This window comes from Talaromyces stipitatus, genomic scaffold (assembly GCF_000003125.1).
Source record: "Talaromyces stipitatus ATCC 10500 scf_1105507295527 genomic scaffold, whole genome shotgun sequence".
NCBI lineage: Eukaryota > Fungi > Ascomycota > Eurotiomycetes > Eurotiales > Trichocomaceae > Talaromyces > Talaromyces stipitatus.
In genome coordinates, this window is record NW_002990114.1 from 3700458 (window position 1) to 3715543 (window position 15086).

Below are 15086 nucleotides of genomic sequence, written 5' to 3' on the forward strand. Positions count from 1 at the left end.
TCTCGTTATGCAAGATATCAAGCTCCCCGACGATAAATAGCGTTTTGAGGCAAGGTATCGATATCCGCCAATGTTGGATGTAGAAGCGGATTCTTAATATCCCGCACCCGGTTTGGTCCAGCATATGCATCGAAAAGAGGCTGCAGAAAAGCCAACAGGTCTTTCTCTGGATATCCAGGTGGCTTTGGCTTTTCCCAAGGTGGGAGGCGGAAATCAACCTGTTTGAATATTAGCTATGCTTCATAATGATATAGGGTCTACCTACCACACCATAAAATGTCGTCGATCCCCTAATCGCATACTCCGTCCCAGCCAATCCCTGCGCAACAGCAAGAGCCAGATTCCCACCAACAGAGAAGCCACTGACAGTGAAAATACGAGCATCTGCATTCCATAATCTCTCGGCATTCTGCGTCAGATACTCCGCGACATCCTGGCCATCCTCATGCGCATTCGGAAAGGTGTGTACTGGCGCATACCGGTACGATGTTGATACTACAACCGCGCCGGTTCTTTCTGCTAATTCAGCGCAGAAGCGCGCATTACCCTCCGGTAAGCCGCCCAGGAATGCGCCGCCATGGATATTAAGGTGTAAAGGAGCCTTCCGAGTTCGCGTCAAGGCGGACTTGGGGAAGTAGATGACTGCTCGAACGGAGTGGCCTGGGGCTCTTTTTAAGGGGATTTGGATTTCTTGAGAGTGAGGGAATTTGCGTGATATGGTTCATTCGATGGTATATGTGAGGAGGGTGATGGGTCGTAGGAGGAGGAGGTGGAGGCGGGTGCGTAGGGGAAGGTTGGGAGCGAAGAGGGCATCTTTCAGAATACGAAGGGCTTTGAAGAGAAACATCATTCACCTCAGACTATTCACAATTCAAATACATGGAAGAGGGGGAGAGATTCTTTCAATTAACTATGATGTTCAGTGAAGGTTGTTACCTGGTCAATTGCCAAGCAACTCTCGTATTCGTCTTAAACTAATTGTAAGAAGGACATAGAGGGTTAGGACTATGGAACGTCACATCTTACATCGATAGCTTCAAATGTTAACAGTCCAAGAGTTACGCCCAAGGTCTAGCTGCTATATATGAGACGGCAGAGGAGCGTACTTCCAACCCTTGAACTTTTCTCCAACTTTCTTAAAGAGAATATCGGTTTAAGTAACAAAAAGTGTTTATCTCAACTCAAGTAAAAGTATAAAAAGTACTAACCCATAGGATATCATTCAGTTCAGTAGTTCTAAAATACAAATCTAAAATACATTTTAATAACTATCCAGTATCACCACCTCAGCTTCCGCTTCTCCTATACTTTCCACACTAATCTCATCCCCAACATTAACCCCCTTCACAAACGCTCCATCACCTTCATTCAAAACCGCCTCATCTCTTCCATCCAACCTGATCTTCGCATGCCCATTCTTGGTCATTGGTAAGTGCACATAGACTTTACGATCAGATTTATTCTCTACAGCGGTTTCGCCGCTCTCTATCTCTCCGCCGACTTTCCATTTGAATCGTCGATCAACAGGAATAATACCCGCACCCATGACAAGATCTGCATGGATGGGGATAGTCCCAGGGATAGTGGGTTTGGCTTCTTTCTCTTGGGCGACAGTGGCGTTGATACCTGCTGCTAGTGGAGAGAGAATGGGCAAAAAGGCCTTGCGTTTGGCTTCTTCGTCGAATGACGCGGTGTGGTATTGCGGCATGAGACCGCGGCGCCAGGGAGTTGCCCAGATTTGGAGAAAGTGGACTGTTTCTGATGTATGTTCGTTTTGCTCAGAGTGTGCAATGCCTGTTGAATCTTCGTCAGTATCAATTCATGTCTCTGGAAGATCGGACTTACCAGTTCCACCAGTGGTGAATTGTACATCACCCCTCTTCATCCTATAAAAGTCTTTTCCTTGCTTGCCCTCGGCACCTTTCTTAATCATACTATCTCTATGCGTCAATTCGCCGCTGAGAATATAACTAAAAATCTCCGCATCCCGATGCGGATGCGTAGGGAACCCGGTCTGGGGCGTCACACGGTCCTCATTGAGAACACGCAGAGCGCCAAAATTCATAAATGATGGATCATAGTAACCGGCAAAGCTAAATGTATGATAGGTATTGAGCCAGCCGTGATCTGCGTGGCCGCGAGCCGCTGAACGACGCGGGACGATCTTTGCATGTGATAGTTTTGACATTGCGGTTTTGACGGCTGTGGTTGTTGCGCTTGAGGCTGAGGGAACTGGCATGGATGGATGTGCTGAAGTGTAGGTTATCTCTTTTTGGAGCCGGTTGATCAGGGTTGTTATTGAGTTTGATAGTCCAGAAGGTCCGAACAGTGCTGGAATGATGATTGCAATTGCTAAGATGATTATGTTCCTGGGAGAAAGCATTGACAGACTGGCAGGAGATATGAGGATGATTTATAGTATTTTTACAGAGGAAGTCGCACCTTCGTGAAGCATCTTTGATATAAACTTCTTCTGCTGAATAAGGTCTTACACATAACGACTCTCTGATTGTTCAGACGGATATATAAGCATGATGTAATCGGCTTTATCAACAGCCTGAGGCATGACGGATATGCGGATATACGGATATACGGATGTCCATCTAGGCCTCAGGCAACGCGTCTCTCTTTCGGACGGACTGACAAAACATCAAACAGTGGTTCAGGGATATTGCTCCGCTACTGAATATCATTTCGATGAAGAGCAAGCAGACGCAATTGTCCGAACTGCTTTCTACCATTGCAAAGACGACTGTCTCTCCGTGATCTGGTTTCCATCAAGTGAACATGCTGCCATCCGTTCGTCAATAGCAACACCCTTCGCGCAGACTTCAAGCACCGGACTCGGGTTTCTTATATGCTGCCCCTTGAGCACTTGTATGAAACCTTGCCTCGGCTGGAAACAAACTCTCTATTCAAGTTTCCAAAGATTAAACCCTGGCCGAGACATGTAGTAGACTCGCTCAAGTAGTATCGGACAGTGGTGGCACGTGGAGTGAACCATCTTTGCGCCTTCTTAAGAACACGACATGCTAGGGAGGTCTTTTTTTGTGGACTTCTATAACGCGCTACGTACGAAAATTTGCACAATCTGCGGTGAATTTGGCGGCACTATGTCCCTGCTAGCCCGGAAGCGATGTCGTTTCCAATGCATTCAAGAGGCTCCGGAAACATAAATGCAACTCTGGCCTCTGCCCGAAAGAAACTGCACTTGGCTAAAGCTGAAGTGATGCGGTTGAAGTCATTTAAGACTCTCACTGGAACCTATTCGATGGATGAGATTGCACAGAAGTCCCGCATTGCCATTGTTTCTGTTACGCAGGCTATTTTGGTTTGCGATCGTCAGCCGTCCGGATCCACGCAAGCACAGCCAGAGAACGCAGGGCGAAATCAAAAGTATAACTTTATGGGAGCCTATGCACTTCCTTATTCTGATAAGCAGACTGGCACTGTCGAACACGGAATTTCGTGTGGCGGATGTCAACTCGCCCTTGAAAAGCGCATCATCGGCGGTAGAGGCGAGAATTGGGCACTCGAGGCTCGAGACAGTTTATGCACGAGATTGCTGTTTAGCACATTCTAGATGGTGCGAACAGGTATAAGTGTTGTGGAAGTCGAGTGACGAAGGTCGTCGCCTGCCAATCGAACTACCTGAGACTGTTCGGAGTAGAGGCTACTTTAGCTCAAGAGAGCAACAGTGTTGCGCTTTAATCACCGTATAAACTAATGATCTCGGCAAGGTCATAGATTTCCAACATCCCATGATCCAGTCCACGGTATGTCATGATCCTGAAACCGAAGAAAGGGGTCCTGGCTCACATTTATCATTGATGCGCTCATCCACATATCGTCAGCTGGCCAAGTTATCATAGCAGATGTGTCCTGTTGTTCCTCTTGCTGGTTCTGATTGACAACAACCCGCTCGGTGGCTGGTGCAGAATGGGTGCTTCTCTCTACGTTCGGAGTCACATGTTGATTGACATTGCTCTGACTACGGATGCGGCGTGCAGAGGCACCAGAGTAAGGAGGAAATTCTTGGCCTCCATTCGAAGTGTCAATATCAGTCGCAGGATTGGGATGATGAAAGATCTGCGTCTCGACAACGTCGTCGGTATCGCTACCGTCAGATTGTTGGTCTTGACCATCCCGCTTCGTTCTCTTCTCAAGTCTTACTCTTGAAGGGGACTTGTCTTGAACAAAACTGGGATCAAAAAGCCCTCGTCCGCTTGACCCAGGAGTAGACTTTCCACAGGCGTGGTCAAGAATATCCCACATCAGCCCGGTGTTGATGGAAACTGTCCGCTGTACGGAGCTTTCGTTGTCTTTTTGTGATTCTGAATTGAGTGCTGACTGCACAAGAGAATCAAGTTTATCATACTGTTGGTACTCAGCGCCTATGTCATTTCAGGGGAACGAGGAACTTACCATCGCCTGGCAGACCGGCCACACCGTGCCCAATTCATCAACGAATCGCATGCATTTGCCGAGTTTTGATTGTGCAGAAGTTCTCACGCGGATATCCGATGCTCGACAGTAGTATATATGTGTTGTTGCAGCAACAGCAGCACAATACCCCAAAAATGGATCGGAAACTCGGTAGTCTTTCTCCCAGACCATATCTATCAGCCGAACAGTCCATGTGGAATGTAATAATGCTTGCTCGGATGACGTTTTCCAGAATGTATTCGGCACAGACATTTGCACCGATTGATGAGGACGCGAAGAATACAAAAATGGGTGGTTGAGCATGCTGTGAATAGCGTGATAGACAAATTGAATCCGTAACCACGGACTCCAGTAATCGCGATTCTGCTGCAGCTCTGTTGTGGATCGATCAAGGAATTTCACTGCATCATATCGATGATGCGTCGGGAAACTAGTTTCAAGATTCATCAAATGTGCCCCAATCACTGTGTATCCAGATTCTGGTGACCATGGTGGCTTCGGATGGCCATCCGCACATTGCGCGACATACCCTCGAACCTCGCGCCATAGAGAGGCCTGCTGGACTACATATGTCCATATACCTGCACGCCCATTTTCATCGGTCTGTGTTATGCTGATGGAGTCTTTGGGATTTAAGGGTGGTACCTGTCCCGACTCCTGGCTAATATCTCGTTTCGGTTCGACATATTTTGGATTCTCGATGTCATCGAGCATGTTGAGTAGCATGGACCGCGGGGCATAAGTCTGGTTGAGGATGTATATACTGTAGAACAATCTTCTTCGTGATTCCTCTGATGAGCTGGAAGACTCCTTGTGCGTCTCGATGTTCATGTCGGCCATGTTCGCTAGTGATGTTGCCATATAGATATGAAACCATGCTAAATGAGTTTCCATTGCTATCGAAAATCAGCTATTGACTGGCGGCTCAGGAGACACGGAAGAAAAGTATATCAATATCCGCGAGGGAATCGCTTACTGGTAAAGTTCGCAAAGGCCAACAAGCATAGGCTTTGTATAGTGGACATTTGTACCGCGCCCTGAGCAATCCGAAACATGGTAAGTCCTCGAGCGACTTCTCCGTATCTCTGAGCGAGTTGTTGGTGTGAACGACTTGCAAAATAGGTTGTCGTAGAAAATCGTACTGTGAGTGCCAACAAAGAGAAGACCAACTCTTCAGCTATGTCTTCAGGAGAGGAGAGCTCTTCACGCTCAAATAACCACAGAGGTTGACGATGACAGAACCGGAAATATAGTTCAACTATTTCCAATATCACATTTCGAGGTGGCAGAGGCCTACTGAATGGTCAATATCATCCTCAGCATGTCTTTTCTGGAACTTACTCTGACTCAGAGGATGAAGACACTTCCATCGACTGTGATTCCTGGTTTCTAGGCAATATATGTTGGGGATGAGAAGAAGGTAGTAAGTCGGGCCTAGTTTCAGGCTGATCCGACGTATATGTATGATCTGAATTCGACTGACTTCTGATACTGACTTCAGTACGCTATTCCCACATCGCTCAATAACTTCATATGACTGAAGTTGCTTATACATACGCCGATTTCTCAAGCATTAATTGCATCTTCTCCTCCAGTTGCGCCAGACGCTCTTCCTGTTTGAATACTATCAGCCTCGTTTCGCAGTATGTTTTAGATGGAACCACATACCAGAGTTCTGGTGGGGTGTTGACCCGATGAACGTGTCGATATAACCCCAGCATCATTGTAACGACAAGTTTGATGAAGTCTCGTACATGTAGAGCACGCAGGTTTCTCTCCTGGGCAGCGAATTTTCTTTCTTCTGTGAGATATTATTACTCAGATGCAATCTTCCCATCTCCTTTTGCTAATGTACTCACCGGCAATTATCACAGGAATATTGCACTCTTTTCACAACTCGAGAGCGATTATCTGGCATGGCATCAACCTGTCTGGTGCTACTTCGATGTGATGTTGACAGTTGCAAGTGAGGAAAACCAGAAGAGATGCGAAGTGTGCAAAGGGAAGAGCTAGGGTGGCTGCTGGGCAAGCGGGGTGGGGGTCCGTCTTGCACCTATCAATCCTGAACTCTTAAAACTTTTCATATCATTAAATTTTTCTGCTTCTTCTACCACATTTCTCGAGAGTCACTGTCGGAGTTCAAATAGGTACCAAATCTATGGCGGTGCACTTAACCAAGCAAAAGTGTCTCTGCAACAGAACCGTGAAGTGTAAAGGCGATGGGCACTGAGGCTTTACATCAGAGCCAGTTGGGAAGGCTTTGCTCTACTTTGGGTAACTATTCCCCAGCAAAATCTGCTTCATCACTGGGCCTGGTGATAAGAATGCCAATGGAAATCGTTGATAACTAACCAATAAGGTCCTGTTTCAGGAATTCCGAAGTAAATCTGGATTGCTCCCAGCAGCAAAGGGTTAATAGCGTCAAGGCTCAGCACTTTTGATGCGCCACTAGCTTGAAGCTTCAGACAACCTTGTGAGGCTTATTGGATACGTACACAGGTTCAAACAGTATTTAGGCAGAAGTTGGAGATATAAAAAAGGCAATTTCAGACATCCAGTGAAATGTGCCTGGTCTTTACCTACGAAACTCATCAGATCTTCAGGCTAGGAACCCTCCGTACTGTCAATTGCCATGGCAAATGCACTCCACTTTCTGGGGGTCGTTGGAACATGGACTGCCGCCTTGCTACCGCTCATCACATTAGCAGGTATCATCCCAGCTTATATCTTGTATCGTGAATCTCAAGAATCTCAAACGGACTGCTACGAAGCGCTCAGCCTCGTTAATGATAGAAATCATGAATACGTCTCTAAGTGATCATATGTTTCTACCAGGGAAACGTTTCTTCCGTTCTGTCAAAGTACCAAATCTGAGAAGGCCACCACGTTCTGTATTTGGGAAAGCAACGGGTTCGGCACAACTTATGGTCAAGAGAGACTGCGACCTCTTCACCCGCGACGAATCATTCCTTGACGGAATGGGTAAACCTTTCAAATGTTTTCAGAGCTTACAATATCTACCCACCACCAGATGGCAAGCTCAAAATCTCGGCTACGGAGGCACTACTCCCTGTCCACAGAATATAGTTGCTCTTCATAGGTCTAGTGGATCACTACTATCATCGTGAAGACTATATCCTTTTCATCAACGAACTCTCTAATCCAGACTGGAGGAACACTCTCGAAAGTAAAGTTCTCTACGGGTTGAGCGGTATAGTGCAGCGTACTCAACGAAATCGGGTCTCCTTTAGAATGTACGATTGTCACCCATATGAAAAGAATGCCAGAATACACATTTTAGCAGAAGAAATTCCAGTGGTTGTCGGAATTTGTATCTGGGGCTATGCCACCAAAGGACGCACATTACAAGTTGAGGGAAGTCCAGAAAAACTAGATCTCAGTTCGTCACAGGCGACTGGTGAAGGAAATGGGATTTCAGCTACCAAGAATCCGTAAAGTATGCAAGGAGAGAAAGGATCATGAAAGGAACGTGCGGATGCTCACAGCATTTTTTCGTCATATCGACCATAAAAAGGGTGGTCCATGTTCCGGCAATACTGAAATTCCCTAAGGCTGAATTCGATTTCGATTTTGCGACAGTATTCGACGTGACACTTATTGGAAATAGCAAGGATAGTCTGGTAGAGTTGATTATACCGCTCTGGAAAGCTATGCTAGCATGTTTATATGCATCTCTCAGAAGGCAAATGTGGTACACGGTCCTTCCAGCGCGAGATTTATCAGCATCTTACGCCCAATTAGATCATGTCGTATATATTCCCTCGCAGGACCTACCATACGATGGCAGAAGTCCCATTGAAGAGATGAGAGAATTAGCGGACAGATTCCGTGAGTCTATCGTTCCTTGAAGAGGCCAGGAATCGTCTCAGAGATAGTGAAGAAGAGTCCGATTCCGATTCTTCCATATATCAAGACGAGCGAATTCGAGCGATCATCCTCGGATCGGACCGCAGCACGTAGTCTACGGTTGGGTAGAGACTCAAAGGAGTCATTGTGTTTGAAACATCTCTCGGAGAAGTTAATTCTGAGGAGTTGTCTATGCAAGAAAGACCTGATATGTGTCTCGACAATCATTGAACAGCTATTGCGGTCGGTTTCGACGCTTTCCAAGTTCAAGGCTCCAACTCTTCTCGACTGATGCTGCTATAGTTAGGTGACCGCGTGTTTATTACTGGAGACTATCAAGACCTACCAGGGGTTGTTGTACTGCGGGCTTGCTAGCTACGTGCCATCCTCGGGTTCTTGATCTGTCAACACCAAGTCCATTTCTATCTTACTATTTTTTCTATACGTTCGCCCTTATTGTAATACGTGACGGGTTAGCTATCGCCAAAAGTTGTTATCCAGATCATATCACTCCGGCACGAATTTACTCCTCCTTCTGATAGCTGGCCCATATCGATAGAATGCATATGGAATAATGACCAAGACTCCGCTCAAACTGCCGAGAATAGTCAACGTATGAGCGACACCCATGTTCTCATAGAATGGAATCGAAATCGCGACAAATGCGCCGGAAGTAGTGTATCGAATGAGGGTGACACTTGCCAACGCACTAGCCGCATAGATCTCGTACGTATCCATTAGATACTGGTACGTGGTCATGAAAACACACAGAATGCCAAAACCGAAAAACACCGATGCCAGCAGAGGAGACCAGATGGAAATATCCGGACGAGCAGTCCAGCCCATCCAGAACAGACTGACTGGTACTGCTGGACCACCAATCATCGCCCAATATAGACGCGATTCAGGGGCTACCTTGATATCTGGGCCGAGAGCTCTCGCACGTGCAATGTCTCTTTTACGGAGATGCATGTTTAATGGAATAAAAAGGGCGCAAGAAAGAATACCAACTATCTGGCCAACGAAACAAACTCCCGTCAACCCCTGCGAGAGCCCATATATCTCGGTGAAGATGTAAGTGTATCCGGTCAGGAAAGTGAAAAGCACAATGTATACCATTGTCAAGTATAATCCAAAGAGAACGAGAATTGGTTCTTGGATAAACATCAAGAAAGGGCGGTACATGGCTCTTCCAAGACGGACAATTAGCGGCGTTTTGCGAATCTCAATGGCTCCGCGGTAGCGTTTGTCGCCAGTTATTTGACGAAGCTGCTTTGCTTTCCATCCAAGAAGTATAGGAGCATAGGTCTCAGGCTGAACGAGGACAACAATAATGAGAACAACACCAGAAGCAATCAAAGTCACCCACTCGGCCCATCGCCAACTGACACTCGAGCTTTGGCCAATCCAATCTCCAACAAGGGGAGCCAGCAATGGTCCCAGGAATGCAGAACAAGCAAAGAGTGGAAACGCAAAGACTCGTTCCTCTGGCGTCCAGATATCCGATAGGGAACCACCAGCACAAACCAGAGGCGTGGCACCAAATAAACCGGCAAAGAATCGACAGGTAAGTTGAGAACCAATATTGGGGGATGCTCCTGCACCAACCAAAAAGCCCATGTACAAAGCCATTGTGACAATGTATACAGGATTCCGCCCCAAGGTTTCTGAGAATGGACCGGCCACGAGGGCTCCGAACCCGAACCCAATCATGAAAAGACCTGTTGCGAGCGCTTCTATAATCTCACTGACACCGAATTCAGCAGCGGCCTGCGGGATAATTGCCGAGTCGATTGCAGAGGCGAATCCAACAATACCTCCAATCAAGGATATAATGAAGGTACATACAATCCGTTTGGTAACTCCCCAGTTGTATGGGTTTATAGGGTCTGTATCCGACTCCCAAGAAACGACAAACACCTTGCCAAACTCTGGACCACCTTCTATCGTCGTCCGTGGACGGATTTCGATACCGGTTATTGCGCGTCCAAGTGTTGTTCCGACTGTAGTGTGCGTAGGCACGACGCGAAGGTCATTTAGGTCCATATCATCTGGCAAAGCTGCACGCTCAATGTTATCTTTGGTGATACGATCGGCAGCATCTGTGCTCTCGTGCTCTGATCTCGGGGGAGAGGAATATATCGAGCCAGGGGTCTCAGTTTCTTCCCGTTGGTTGGCTCGAGACTCGGCGTTGTAAACGTGGGAGACGGCTTCTTCACTGCCTCCTCGACCTCTTTCCAGGTCCTTCTCTTCCGTGTCGAACCTTTCTCCAGTTTCAATCACGTCCAGTCGCTGCGGGTGTAAGTGTGAAATCTTATCTCTGCTGCGACCCAGTTGTGCCTCGAGAGCCTTCCCGAAACGGCGATATTGCAATAGCGATTGCATCGTGGCGTGGTATATTGACAGCCGAACAAAGGTACCTGCCTGAACCCAGACAAATAATGTCGCTTGCTACCTTATTCCAACAATGCCAGCCTTATCCAGGCAATTCCGCAAGCATCGGAACAGAAAGTTCACACCAAACCTGGGTAGATCCCAAATTTATGCGGAAGTACGCAGCGGATATAGAGTGCCCGAAACAAGGTAAACGAGGCAAGAAAAACTGAAAAAAAAAAAGGCGAAGCTGACTGATATATCTATGCAGCTATTACAACTAAGTGGACCTTATCTGGGTAACTATCCACCTACCTAGTTCCTAGTTAGGGCATAGAAGCTGCGTTCCGGACTGTGGACAGAACTCCGAGATATTATCAATCAATGTTAAGGGTATCGGCCACAATACCGAACACATCATCCGGGCTGTAAAATACTTATCTGGGTGAGTAATCGTTGCATAGCCGAGGGTAGAGCTTCTCATATTGAGGAGATACTTAAATCGTAGTGGCCATGATTGTCACATACGGTAGACGATTCGCAGGAGAGATGTGATCAAGATCTTGTGATTGGATTCGGCGATTACAGCCGGTGGGGCGTATGCCTGAATAAAAACGTCGACTCCATAGCTCCTGAACAGAGATTTTTAGACAATTCGAGAAATTTTTGACAAAATAAACTGGGTCAATCCTGTCCTGGTTCCAGTTGGGTCCTGGCTGAGTAAGCGGACTATGAGAAATCCCTAACGTAATTCACCACCGAAGCGGCACCACTACCGAGCCGGCATTTTTTCCCGAGCGCGTACGCGATATTGATTTCAAATCCCAATTTTCAAAGCCACATACAAATTATATACAAAAATCTAACTACTAATACGACTAGGGCATTGGTTAATTCTATGCCCCATAACGTTACAACCACTGCAGCGATATTGGCGGCGTACGACTGCTTGAGAAGCTGGGAGCTCCGGCTCAGCCGGAGTAGTAGTAGTAACAGCATGGGATGCCTCAACCTGACCTTGTACGAGCGCTTGCACTTCTTCTTTAGTAACCCCTTGCTCAATAGATATTTGCTTTTTAGATTTTTGGCGCTTTTGCTTCTCTTTCTCATGTGCAGCTCGTAAATCGTAGTTCTCTTTCCGTACGAGTAAAACATCATTCGCTATCATTTCGTAGGCTTTTGACAACCGTACAACTGCCTGATTGATTTCTTGATTTTGGTTGCTTTCTGTACGCTCATTTATACGTTTATTGATTGTAGTCGACTGGCGTATAAATTGGCGTATATTTTGAGGTGTTTGTAAGCAGGATGATGCTGTATTGCTTGATCGACTTGGAGGGGGGGTTGGTGTCTTCAATCGAATATTAAGCTGTTGTATAACTCGATCTGGATTGAAAGGCACTAATCCAGTGGCTGCGAAGCTATTCCGAATAGTTTGAGCTTTATATGCCACTGTACGAGCCTGTGGAAATGCTGTTAAGAAGTCCATTTTATCAATATGATTGAAACCAAGCCTCATTCGTTGCTCAACAAGCTGCCCATAATGTCGCTTTAAAACAGCAAAACAGCCAACATCAAGAGGCTGTAAGAGATGCGAAGAATGAGGTGGCATACAGACTGGAATAATATTATTCTCAGTACATATATGGTCAAATTCTGGTGTCAAATGGCTTCCATGGCCATCAAGAATCAACATTCGATATTTTCCAACCGTACGACCATTAATATAGGGAATAAAATGGGTTTTAAGCCATTCTAATCCTATCTGATCTGTAGTCCAGCCATTATCGCTAATATTGATTCGCCAATCATCTGGAAGATCATCAAACCAGCCTTCTCGTACGTTTTTCTTTGCTTTGAAAACCACGTACGAAGGCACAGCCCATCCAGTTGAATTTGTTGCCTCAATTGCAGTCACCCATTCTCGATTTCCAGGCTGTAAAAGCTTCGGCTGAGCATATCGATCGCTTCCAGTAATAACCTTTGCAGTTGCACAGAGTCCCATAGCAAAGCCAGTCTCATCAAAGTTGAATATATCTTCCGGTAAGATGCCGTACTCAGATATAGCAGCTTGTACGCGATCAAAATGTTCTTGTATTATCTTTGGATCTTCGCATTTAGCACGTTCGTAGTTGTATTTCCTTGCGAATTTGGAATCGATCTCTGGACGGCGTTTAATCAGTTTAGTTATCCAATTTTTTCCAACTTGTGGTTTGCCATGTTGTGAAAGTATATAATTAGCCATTTCTCGTACAAGAGAATGCCGGGGGGGTAATCCACGTCGATCTAAATCAAGCACCCATTTGACAAGCGATTCCTCTTCATATTGAGTCAATTTATGGCTGTTGGCGCGTACGAGAGATCTTTGTTGAATACCATTGAGTCTATCTTGTAAAGTTGTCCGGGGGATCTCGTAAATCCTTGCAGCTTGAGCTACACGTTGAATTCGGCCATTCTGTAAATCGGAAATTGCTAATAAGATTCGTCCCTCTTGCTCATCTAAATTTTTCCGGTTTTTATTGCGAATTGGTGGCATATTGACGTGTTGAATAATATAAAATCAATATCGTGTACGCGCTCGGGAAAAAATGCCGGCTCGGTAGTGGTGCCGCTTCGGTGGTGAATTACGTTATTGTGTCACAGCCCTAGCCCCGAATAGGGGTTCGAGTTCCGACTGGGATATATCTGAACGCCTTTCTGTCTAGTTCAAGTCATTGTAATGTGCACTGAAATATCTGCGATCCCCTCGTACTTTTCTGGTGTAAACAAATAGGGTGACTGTATACAACCTGCTATTCAAGGGTCTTGTTGGTATCCCTCTTTCTTATGCTGATCACGCGCTGGAGATTGATATCGACAAGCGGGGAGATGTAAAACTGGGGGACCCCGTCGGGTGAAGAAGTAGTTGCTATAACTGGCCAAAATAAACCAAGTAAGATTGAATGGGCAAAGAAACCAAATTAAAATTAGGCTAAGTGATAACATCCATATTTATGCGGGGAAGTTGATCTCTTTATGCACAGTTTTAGGGTTAGATGCATGTGAACGCTCAATCTAGCAGGAAATATCATCGATTAGCCAGCAGTATGAGATAAAAAAGTGTAAGGAAGAATCTATCCAGGCACTTGATGCACTGGGTACTACCGTCAACTAAGAAATAGCGAGGTGTAGTCGGTATCCCGAATAGGAATATTGCAATGTGTAACCCTAAATGCCCGGTGAAAAATACCCGCAAATGCGCCTCGGTCACACCCGTCACAATGAGGGCGTTTCTAAGGATTATCAACACCTCTGAAATGAAATGGATTCTCCCGAGTGGTGGAATTACTATACTCTGTAGTACAGCTTGGAGCAATTTTCGGAAGGGCGGGCATCGAGGATCGGGTACGATAATTGATGAAAACTACTTCTGCGCTAAACCGAGGAAGGAATCGTGAAAGTGCAGACATAACACACTAGGGATTTGTCATGTCAAGTCGGTCTGTCGACGCGACGGTAGTTTGATCACTTTGATTTATAAATATTTTCATTCCTGACTAAACTTATTTGCGGGTGAATCGTGAAACTAAGAATCTGTTATGAGCTGACCTCATATGGTTCGGGCGAAGCCCTCACCAGAGAATCTGTAGCGTTTTCATCTGCGTCTGCACCCAGGACGCTGGAGGCAGCCTGGCAGTTCGAGGTTATTCCCAGGAGTCGAAGGTTCATTCTGATTGGCTGATTTGCCTTCTAACGGGAATTCTATTGCCCAATCAGAATGCACGATACATGACTTCGTGTCTTGGCACTTGCGTGGTGTCTAATCCTCGAACAGCCAGGAAAGAAACTCCATGGCCTAATTCTATCAAATATGTCGGTCACAAAATGCCTAAGGCGAATAACTCTCCACAGCTCGCCGGGATGGAAGAGAATACTGCCTACGACTTGGTGAGAAGGTAGTATTTCGATCGGCCTCATCATTTGGAGTCCCGAGACGCGCGAATCAGCGTCGCTCCCGCAAATGGTGATATTACCTTTTAGATATCGAATCCTGGCAAAATATCCGGGATTATTATTACCTGTGGTAATCCCCTCTCCTGGAGTGATCTACTAGAACCGGATTGGCTGGTATATGCGTTAAGCTATTCCAAAAGGTCTCTAGGAAAGATAATAAGCTCTCTGTATACGTAGGTATCGACGAGACAAAATGATCTTCCGAATCCGTGTACATTTTGTGGCTAGGTATGTATGAAGAACTATTGTGGGTTTTTTAATGGGTGGGGGAATCCATGGATCTGAATGCTGAGGCATGTTGAGACTTTTATTACTTATACCCTTGATCACTCAGGGAAGTCGCGACAGCATCCGTTGCTTCTCGATTCACATTCTCTCTCACGTTGCGTGTACATACACTAAGCATC

At 46.0% G+C, this 15086-nt stretch overlaps 5 protein-coding genes across 5 annotated transcripts, besides 1 other annotated feature; 2 read left to right on the forward strand and 3 right to left on the reverse strand.

The window, feature by feature from the left end:
- Positions 1-17: 17 nt before the first annotated feature.
- TSTA_093900 (pirin domain protein, putative) lies at positions 18-2239 on the reverse strand (the record flags this gene model as incomplete). Its single annotated transcript, XM_002479062.1, has 4 exons — positions 18-218; positions 266-690; positions 1270-1794; positions 1846-2239. 4 exons carry the CDS (start codon positions 2237-2239, stop codon positions 18-20), a joined length of 1545 nt encoding a protein of 514 aa, XP_002479107.1.
- A 325-nt stretch (positions 2240-2564) lies between these two features.
- Positions 2565-3583, forward strand: TSTA_093910 (uncharacterized protein; the record flags this gene model as incomplete). Its single annotated transcript, XM_002479063.1, has 2 exons — positions 2565-2953; positions 3127-3583. 2 exons carry the CDS (start codon positions 2565-2567, stop codon positions 3581-3583), a joined length of 846 nt encoding a protein of 281 aa, XP_002479108.1.
- A 158-nt stretch (positions 3584-3741) lies between these two features.
- TSTA_093920 (C6 transcription factor, putative) lies at positions 3742-6364 on the reverse strand (the record flags this gene model as incomplete). The annotated part of the gene is made up of 7 exons (XM_002479064.1): positions 3742-4377; positions 4426-5342; positions 5423-5739; positions 5788-5931; positions 6004-6055; positions 6138-6247; positions 6306-6364. 7 exons carry the CDS (start codon positions 6362-6364, stop codon positions 3742-3744), a joined length of 2235 nt encoding a protein of 744 aa, XP_002479109.1.
- An 880-nt stretch (positions 6365-7244) lies between these two features.
- Positions 7245-7902, forward strand: TSTA_093930 (uncharacterized protein; the record flags this gene model as incomplete). Its single annotated transcript, XM_002479065.1, has 2 exons — positions 7245-7428; positions 7547-7902. The coding sequence occupies 2 exons, from the start codon at positions 7245-7247 to the stop codon at positions 7900-7902; spliced, it is 540 nt and encodes a 179-aa protein (XP_002479110.1).
- Positions 7903-8820: 918 nt separating this feature from the next.
- On the reverse strand, positions 8821-13222 carry TSTA_093940 (uncharacterized protein; the record flags this gene model as incomplete). Its single annotated transcript, XM_002479066.1, has 7 exons — positions 8821-10764; positions 10838-10940; positions 11002-11008; positions 11215-11318; positions 11443-11458; positions 11532-11582; positions 11605-13222. The coding sequence occupies 7 exons, from the start codon at positions 13220-13222 to the stop codon at positions 8821-8823; spliced, it is 3843 nt and encodes a 1280-aa protein (XP_002479111.1).
- Positions 11687-13177: a mobile genetic element.
- Positions 13223-15086: the final 1864 nt, after the last annotated feature.